We start from the raw sequence: 9,881 nt of genomic DNA on the forward strand, positions 1-9,881 counted from the left end.
CCCATTATCTGTTATATACACGTACATACATAAATACATAGGCATACATGTCTTTTATATGTCTGTGTGAGGGAGAGAGAGAAAGTGTCAGAGTGACTGAGTGAATGAAGGTGTGTGTTCTCATGCCTATTTTGTTTTGCATCTCTCTCTGACAACACACCTCTCCTTTCTCTCAGTCTCACACACTCAAAAATGATGCGAGAAAAAATAAATAAATAACAAAAATTTATGGAATTTACCGAACACCATATGGTAACAGCTGAGCTGCGCACGCGTGCCTTTGAGTCAAAACGAAAGATTGCCAATAAGCTTTCTCAACTCTACGGCAAGCAAACAGCCCCAACATTTACTGATCATTTTTGGTATTCAATAAAAAAATTTGTACAAGTGTAAGAATTTCAGTTATACCTAGTAAAGTGGTTGAAATGAATATGGAGAACCTACATCAAAATTACTTTCATCATTCCAAACAATTTTAGCCCAATCATCATCAGTCCAATCATCATGCTCTTTTACCCAAGACAGTCACTTCTTCATGTTCACCTCCGACAGCAGCGGTTTCTTGCTGGCCTTACATCCTTTGAGCCCAGTTTCTAACAACCTTCTTCTCATTGTGTGGTTAATATTTGTTCGTTGCCACCCGAAACTCAGCAGCTACATCAAAAGAGATCTTTTTCCTACCTGCCAGAGATGTCCTCTTCAGCAACTTATCTTTCCTTGTCGTTGTACACTTTATGTGACCATATTCTTTGCAGTTTTTGAAAGCACTAGTCTCATTGTACCTTTTGATGGACATCTTTTCTTGAGCATTTCAATTTTTTTGCAATTTCAATTTGGGAGAATCCTTCACTGGATAATGAAATGATTTGTGCCCTTTGAGATTCAGGAATCTGTTTCTTTGAATGCATTTTCAGCAAATATTAACCACTGATAAGTTATCAATAACATATTCACTGAAAAAATAGGAAAATTTTTAGTGTCACACAAAGAGTGGCAGAAAATTGACTCAGTCACTTGCACCAATGTACTTTCAAGTATGCAAAAACACACAAAAGTGGTTATAAAAGCAGTAAGAGGACACAACAAATACTAATTATTGATGAGATAGACTCTAGAATGTTTATTATACTGTTTTCAGTTATTGAGTAAATGAGTTTCAGGCCAAAGCTGTATGCATATATGTATGTGTGTGCGTGTGTGTATATATATATATAGGTATATATATATGTGTGTGTGTGTATATATGTATATATACATATGTATGTGTGTGTGTGTGTGTAAGTATGTATATATGTATGTATATACGAGGAAGTACCCGAAAGAAATTGGAATTTTGCAATATTATTTTATTCACTTAGTTTTGCATGTTTATACTTTTATCACCATTAAAGTATTCTCTATTTGAAGCAATGCATTTGTCCAGATGTGTTTTCCACTGTTCAAGACAGTCTTAGACCTCTTGTGAAGTGATACCTTTTAATACCTCCATTGTTTGTTTTCTCCATCTCTTCCACATCTGCAAAACATTTTCCTTTAAGGACTTTTTTCATTCAGGATAACAACAAAAACGAAGTTGCAGGAAGCAAGATCGGATGAATAGAGAGAATAGGTAAATGGTCAAAAACTGTCTAACATTCAAGGGTGTGTGTGCAGGTACATTGTCGTGATGAAAATACCACTCTCTACTTTGCCACTGGTTGGGGAGTTTTCATCTCACCGTGTTTTAGAAATGCTTTAGAACTACCAAGTAAAATGTCTGGTTAAACACAAACCACTTCAGGTAGATGGCCCGGCTTGATCTGTAGAAAAAGTGTAGGTAGAAACTCTATAAGATGTACCCAGTACAAGCTATGGACACATAAGAGGTGCAGCAATATCAAAGGCAGGTTAACTAGGAAGTTTTTACATGTGGCAGATGTTCAGATAGGTTGGACGATTTGACTGAGGACTGGTGAACCAGATGGCTACACCAGGCTCCAATCTGATTTGGCAGAGTTTCTACAGCTGGATGCCCCTCCTAACGCCAACCACTCCGAGAGTGTAGTGGGTGCTTTTACGTGCCACCGGCCCAAAGGCCAGTCAGGAGGTACTGGCAACGGCCACGCTCGAAATGGTGTATTTTATGTGCCACCTGCACAGGAGCCAGTCCAGCGGTACTGGCAACGAACTCGCTCGAATGTCTTTTCACGTATTCAAGTACCAGGAAGGCAACATTGGTAACGATCACGCTCAAATGGTGCTATTTACGTGCCACCGGCACGGAAGCCAGACAGATGGTGCTCTGGCAACGATCACGCTCGGACGGTGCTCTTAGTGATCTACTGGTACAGGTGTCATCACGATTTCGATTTCGCTTGCCCCAACAGGTCTTCGCAAGCCGAGTTTAGTGTTCAATGAAGAGACGTTGGCATGGGTACCAGTTTACAAATTTAGTTCGATTTCGATTTCACTTGCTTCAACAGGTCTTCGCAAGCGGAGTTTAGTGTCCAAAGAAGGAATGTTACTCGTATGTGGGCTGGCTACATCCCTGGCAGAGGCCTTGGAGTTTGGTCTCACTTGGCTTGCCGGGTCTTCTCACGCACAACATATTTCCAAAGGTCTCGGTCAGAAGTCATTGCCTCGATGAGGCCTAATGTTCGGAGGTCGTGTTTCACCACCTCATCCCAGGTATTCTTGGGCCTGCCTCTTCCACGGGTTCCCTCAACCGCTAGGGTGTGGCACTTTTTCACACAGCTATCCTCATCCATTCTCGTCACACATCCATACCAGCGCAATCGTCTCTATTGCATAGCACAACTGATGCTTCTTAGGTTCAACTTTTCTCTCAAGATACTTACACTCTGTCGGGTATGCACATTAACATTATTCATCCATTGGAGCATACTGGCTTCATTCCTTGCGAGCTTACGCATGTCCTCAGTAGTCACGGCCTATGTTTCACTGCCATGTAGCATGGCTGTTTGTACACATGCGTGATACAGTCTGCCTTTTACTCTGTGTGAGAGGCCCTTTGTCGCCAGCAGAGGTAAGAGCTCTGTGAACTTTATTCTTATTCTAGCAGCTACACTTCAACCTCAAAGATCATAAAAAGGATTTTATCACAAAACCGTCTATATGCCTAATATGCCCTACCAAATCCGACCTCGGAAGGGTCAGCAAAAATATTCTGGACAAAATAATACCTGTTGTCAAAGAGAAATTAAACGCTAATCTATGGTACCATACTGGGGAGGTCATTACATGGTTTCACACCTTGGATAACAAAAACTGTTTTTCATTCGTTCAATTTGATATTAACAACTACTACTCCACTGTCTCTCCTAAACTTCTTAATAAGGCTATTCTTTTCGCTAGGAATTTTACTAACATAGCCCCACTAGAAATCAACAGAATACTTAATGCACACAAAACACTTATATCCTTCGAAAACAAACTCTGGTGCCAAGCTAACCAACATAATAATAACTGTAACAACTTGTTCGATGTAACCATGGGATCATCCAATTCCGCTCAGGCCACTGATTTAGTTGGGTTATATATACTTCACCAACTGCGCTCACATTTCCCTAAAATCCGAGGAGGTCTGTATAGAGACGACGCCTTTACTTACCAAGACCATTAATAAATCTTCTCTGGAAAGGACTAGAAAAGATCTACACAAATTCGTCTCTAATCTAAATCTATCCATCACATTTGAAAACGCATATAAAACTGCTAACTTTCTAGATGTTATTCTAAACTCCCTCTTCTCTCTCGCTCTCTCAAACGCATACATGCACACGTACACACAAGCATTTACTACAATATAACTCCTGTTCATCAATGTTTTGTAAATATACAAACTATGGAGCTTATGTAGACAGGACAACACTAGGGTGTTAGGGTTATGGTTAGGGGTTAGGTTAGGATTAGGGTTAGTGTTACGGTTATGGTTAGGGGTTAGGTTAGGATTAGGGTTAGTGTTACGGTTACGGTTTTAGGGTCAGGTTTAGGGTTTTAGGGTTAGGGTTACGGTTTAAGGTTACGGTTAGGATTAGGGTTAGGTAATCGTGCGGGTGTTAATCTGAAAAATTACCAAAATGTGAAAACTACCGACCCTGTCATCTGTTATAACTTTTGTTGTTCTGTTTAATATGTCTCCAAAGAAGAGAGCTTGCTGGTGAAAGAAAGCAACCAGTTTAAAAAGACAGTAACAGACTGCAGCAATTCACCACATTCCAGAAGCTACTTTGAACATAATGCAAAATGGTGCATCAACATCTACCCAATCTGCTAGAATTCTGGCAGAACTGTGTAGCAAGAGATCACCAGCAATTGCTTCATCAGAAATTGCCGTCCTACCTCCTGCAAAAAGAGATTACCCTGCTATGTATAATCACGGAGGCGCAAAAAGTTGTTTTGCACAAACATTTGTATAGCCAATTAGACAGATGAAATTTACGTACATTTAATAATGTTACGCAAAACAGCCTTCAGACTTTCCCTATTAATTTCATCGTCTTTTGAATTATGAACATATTTACATCATAAGGGTTTTTTCGTTATAAGGCTTTCTTTTTTAGTTGATTTTCACCTAGCAAGACATATCGTAGATGGTGTAATAAGTCACACCTGGACAACATCGGGTTATACTGCTAGTATTTAAATATTTTCAAAAATTTATAGTGATACCTGTTAATATATAAATATCTATATATTTATACTTGAATATTTATCATCTGAAAAGTTTCAGTCTTTGCTTTCTATTTACATGTGTGCTTGTATTTTGTATATCAAACCCAAGCTGTTTTTTGTATGTTTTACATCATTGCCTCTCTCTCTCTTTCTCTCTCTCTCCCTCTCTCTCTCTCTCTCCCTCTCTCTCCCCCTCTCTCTCTCTCTCTCTCTCTCTCATGGGGCAGTGTCCAGTGTATATGGCAGGTGGGGCATTGTTTCCCATTCAAACTGCTCCAGTCTTTGGAATGTTATCTTTGCTGTATGTCACCAAGCATTATCCTGATGGAAGAACACTTTCCGTCTTGAAACCAAAGATGGTCGTTTTTCTTCTAATGCTGGCAGATGCTGCCTGCAGTAGGTCTCCTTTTTTATCATTTGGTTTGGATTTAAAAGTTCAAAGTGGACTAAACCTTTCATGCTCCACCAAACAGATAACAACACCTTACATGGGTGAAGACCTTCTTTAGCCTGGGGTGCTGGTGTTTCTTCTGTCTCTACTCACTGTCTTCGGTACTTGATATTTTGATAGAGAATCCATTTCTAGTCAGTAGTCATTATTTGGTCCAAAAGAGGTTCATTTGTGAGACATGGCAGCAAAGAAGAGAACACATTTAGTCTCTGCATGTGATTAGACTTGGAAAGTTTGTGAGGAACAAATTGACCCAATTTTCTGACTTTTCCGATGGCACACAGGTGTTGATGAATGGTTCAATGACCAAATCCAAGCTTTTTTGCTAGTTCCTCAAGTTATGATGGGTTTTTGTTCCACCAGGGTTTACAAGATGTCCTCATCGAGCTCCACAGATCTTCCAGTATGAGGCTCATCTTCTAGGCTGTAGTTTCTCGTTCAGAATTTCTGGAACCACTGTTGACGCTGGCTTACACTTATTGTCTGATCCCCATATACTGCATTAATATTCCTCACATTTTCCGTTGCATTGTTGCCTTTATTGAACTTATAAAGCAAAATATGCCAAATATATATATGCCATTATAGCTTTGAGAAAATAACTGTAAAGTTCGAACTGCACTCTTCAAAACTTGCACTAAGAATAAGTACAAGGTAAAATTACTACCTGCATTTACAGCAACTTGATGCAGGTAGTTTATCCTGTTCCTTTCCGACTTTTAGTTCATGCAATTGAAAAAAACGCATTATTTATGGGATGACCCAATATATACACATATGCACATCATCATCATCATCATCATCATTTAATGTCAATCTTCCATGCATGCTGACTAGGTAGAAAAACTATCCTAGGCTACTGTGTCTGTTTTGGCAGGGATTTTATGGTTGGATGCCCTTCCTAACAGTAGACTCAGTGCTTTTTATGTGGCACTAGCACAGGTGAGGTTAGTTTTGGCATTATTTTTACAGCTGGATGCCCTCTCAAATGCCAACCATGTTACAGTGTGGATTGGATTCTTTTAACATGGCGCCAGCACTGGCAGGGTAACCAAGTAACTCACAAGACAAGGAATTATGAGAGGGGCAGGGCATTTGAGGAGGGGAACTTGTATGAGAGGATGAAAGGTTAGAGTGTGACAAAGACAGAAGCATGTGTCTTGCCAAAACAGAGAGGGGACATTAGAGGAGGTGATATATACCTCTGTGTGTGTGTGTATGTATACACACTTGTGCACACACATTATCATCAGTTTTAATGCCCATTTTTCCATGCTTGTATGTGTCAAACAGGCTTATTGAGAAAAATGTTCTTGCAGAATACTGGTAATGAATAACACTATGCTACTGACAATCATTTACGTATATCAAGACAAGCTGACATAAACAAACTCTCTCTCTCTCTCTCTCTCTCTCTCTCTCTCTCTCTCTCTCTCACACACACAAATACCACAGCCTTCTTTCAATTTCAATCTACCATATCTACTCATAAGGCTTTGGTTGGCTCTGGAGCTATAGCATGGGACACTACTATAGCCCCAGTGGGACTGAATCCAAAACCAAATGATTGGATTGCCAGCTTCTTAACCACACAGGCATGCCTACCTTCTCTGTCCATGCATTCATGCACATATATATATGTTTGTGTTTATGCATATATAAAACATGATCTTATACAATTTTGTTTATACATGCTGACACTTCTCTGTCTGCTTTGCCACTATATAACCATGATTATATGTTACTAGAACAACTCTTTTAGTCCCAGGTGAATAAAAGAAATTGCACACTAGGAGGACAAAGACAGCAGTTCAAAGGTTCACTGAAAAGAAATTTGAAGTATGCACAAGTGGAAATCAGATAGTTTATTGCTGATGGAAGCCAATACAACACCACATAATCCAAGTATTTTATCTATAAATGTAACATACATATACAAATTTGTATTCTCCCCAATATGGACAGAAAATTTTGGTCTCCCTGTGAACCAGATTTCATCTCTCACCAAAAATATTTCAAGAATCTTTTATGTGGTAGGTCCAAGATAAAGTGTCCATGGTAAGATCTCTTGCTTGACTTGCAATTAATATAATCTAAGACCACTATTACTAATGCAGCATTATATTTTTGCATTTGTTTCCTTGCATTTCTCCTTGCATTTCATTGTAAAGATATGGTGATGAGATTTAAAGTATTTAAATCTTATTAATCATTACGATCTCATGATTTTTTTGTTTTTTTTTTCAGGTAAATTTGTTACACGGTATTGATGCTGATCTTAGAAGCAGGCATAAAGATACTTGTACTGCTTGTGCTGGAACTATGATTCTGGAATTTGCAGCTCTTAGCCGATTGACTGGTGACTTTGTATTTGAGGTATTGCCTGTTTAATTTTTATGAGTAAAAGCTGTTTTGTTGCCATAATTTTAGCATGCTTCTACTAAGATATCTACTCTCTATCCTTTCACTAACACTTATTCATCTAAGTGTGCATGTATTTTTCTGTTTCAAAACTCCTTTTTCTACATCCTCACTTCAGTATTTTTATTATAAAATTTATCTTTATTAATATTTTAAATTCTATGTCTCCCTCTTTTCTCCATGTCCTTTGTTTTCCCTACTTTGCAGGAGAAAGCACGTAAAGCAATGGATTATCTTTGGCAACAGCGCCATCGGGTCAGTGATTTAGTTGGCACTGTAATAAATATTCACAATGGAGACTGGGTTCGTAGAGGTAAGTGTTAGAATTATTTACTTCAGTATCTATTTTCAACACAATTACTGTTAACCAAATCCTTCTCATTAAAGGAGAGAACACCCATATAAAAAAGTTTATTACTTGGCAAAAATATTCAATATTTTGCAGTAACACCTTTTTGAAAGAAACATCCCTTTCTTTTTTCTCTTTCAGTTTATATATATCCTACACGACTAGGTGAAAAGCGCTTTATTTAATATGTGACATTAAGAAAACTCTGTAAATGTACAAACATCCAGATTTCTGAGTACCTTAATTTTTTTCTGTATAATTTCTGTACATCACCTCCAAACCTTCCAATATATATATATATACTATTGGTTTCATGTTTAATAAAAGTAGGAAAATATCACAGTGTCTTAACAATTTTTCAAGCCGATCACATGGTGTTTGCCTCCATTTTGGAAAACAGTCTCACTTTGTTCATGGGGTTTCTCATAAATTAGCGTAAATAAAACAATGAATCAATGAATGTTACTCTCAAGTGGCATCTTTTGGGGTGTTTGTCTCCCTTGAATTTGCCTTTTTTGGCAAATTTTTTTTGATCAATTTTTTGCATTATTTTGCTTTTTTTTTGTTCTAAGCATGGTGTTCTTATACTTCTGTGCTGAGGTAGTTCATCATTTGGACATATTTCTTTGTGTGAAGTTTGTGTGCTATGAGTGTTCACATTTAGGAAAGGCACTATCCTGGTAGGGTTACCCTCATGTATAGGGGCTCTTCTTTGAAATATTTGAGTGTAAAATATTGTTTGTGTATGCAGGGAGAGAAAGCCTCATCTCAAATGTTTAGGATTTTACCTGTTGATTGTATAATGTTTAATTTTTTAGTAATACGGAATTCACATTTGGTACCCCACCTTCTGATTTTTTGGCTTTAGCAATGATTTTCCATTCTATCTGGGGGTTTCTTATTCCACCTTGCTTCAATGTCCATATCATATTTGATGGGGATATTGCATGTTTTGTGTTTTTGTCTCTGAATGACACCAGATGTTGTGTATACCTTTCCTTGAACGAGTTGCCCGTCATTCCGATATACGTCTTTGCTATTCCATTGGGGTCCGTGGTCTTGGTCTTGTATATGAGTTCTTTCTAGAGACAGTTGTTGTTTAGAGGGCAGCGGCTTGGAGATCTACAGTTGCATTGTCTTTCGGGGGTGTTTCTGGTGTGTTTATGTTTATTGTGATTGAGTATTATTGGAGTTGGATCTTTCTAATGCAGCATTATAATAACATGAAACCAATGGTAGCTTTAATTCACAAATAAAGAAATTATTCCACCAATGCAATGTTGAGCATCATTTCCATCATTCAACATTTATATATAAGCATATAATAAGTAGCAGTAAATATTCAGAAGTGAATATTCATATAGATATTATTATTGTTATTATTATCTGCAGTAAATATAAATAATTGATGATAACAACAGCAATATAGGCGGTAGCAGGCCTTAACTGTGAGTCTAAACTCCGCTTTCTAGCAGGTAGGCGCCAAATGTGGCCTTATGAGATATATATATATATATACACACACACACACACATACAGTAATGCCTCGATATACAAGTTAATTCATTCCTGGAGAACACTTGTAAAGCGAAAACGTGTAACCAGAAAATACATCTCGTAAAAGCTTGTAAACTGGATCCTCATAAAGTAAGGTATTAGTGTGTATATACATACACACACACACACACATATATAAATATAGGCACAGGAGTGGCTGTGTGGTAAGAAGCTTGCTTCCCAGTCACATGGTTCTGGGTTCAGTCCCACTGCATGGCATCTTGGGCAAGTGTCTTCTTTTGTAGCCTTGGGCTGACCAAAGCCTTGTCAGTGGATTTGGTAGATGGAAACTGAAAGAAGCCCATCGTATATATATATCTCATCATCATCATCATCTGGCAAGCCAGAAGGCTGCACCAGGCTCCAATCTGATCTGGCAGAGTTTCTACAGCTGGATGCCCTTCCTAACGCCAACCACTCCGAGAGTGT

The 9,881-nt window shown here is 38.3% G+C and overlaps 2 protein-coding genes across 4 annotated transcripts in view; one reads left to right on the top strand and one right to left on the bottom strand.

Moving 5' to 3' along the window:
• The window catches only part of LOC106874050 (ER degradation-enhancing alpha-mannosidase-like protein 3), a 344,953-nt gene that overhangs the window by 320,532 nt on the left and 14,540 nt on the right, over positions 1-9,881 (top strand). For 2 of the 3 annotated variants that reach the window (XM_052969334.1, XM_052969331.1), the window contains exons 7-8: positions 7,373-7,501; positions 7,754-7,859. In XM_052969334.1, the coding sequence (XP_052825294.1) occupies positions 7,373-7,501; positions 7,754-7,859 (235 nt within the window). Of the gene's footprint in view, positions 1-7,372; positions 7,502-7,753; positions 7,860-8,036; positions 8,096-9,881 lie in introns of those variants that run through there. The other variant, XM_052969330.1, reaches the window with a different exon arrangement.
• The window catches only part of LOC106874461 (ER degradation-enhancing alpha-mannosidase-like protein 3), a 193,216-nt gene that overhangs the window by 136,577 nt on the left and 46,758 nt on the right, over positions 1-9,881 (bottom strand). The gene's annotated exons all lie outside the window — the stretch shown is intronic.

This window comes from Octopus bimaculoides, chromosome 1, assembly GCF_001194135.2.
Source record: "Octopus bimaculoides isolate UCB-OBI-ISO-001 chromosome 1, ASM119413v2, whole genome shotgun sequence".
In the NCBI taxonomy this organism is placed as follows: Eukaryota; Metazoa; Mollusca; class Cephalopoda; order Octopoda; family Octopodidae; genus Octopus; species Octopus bimaculoides.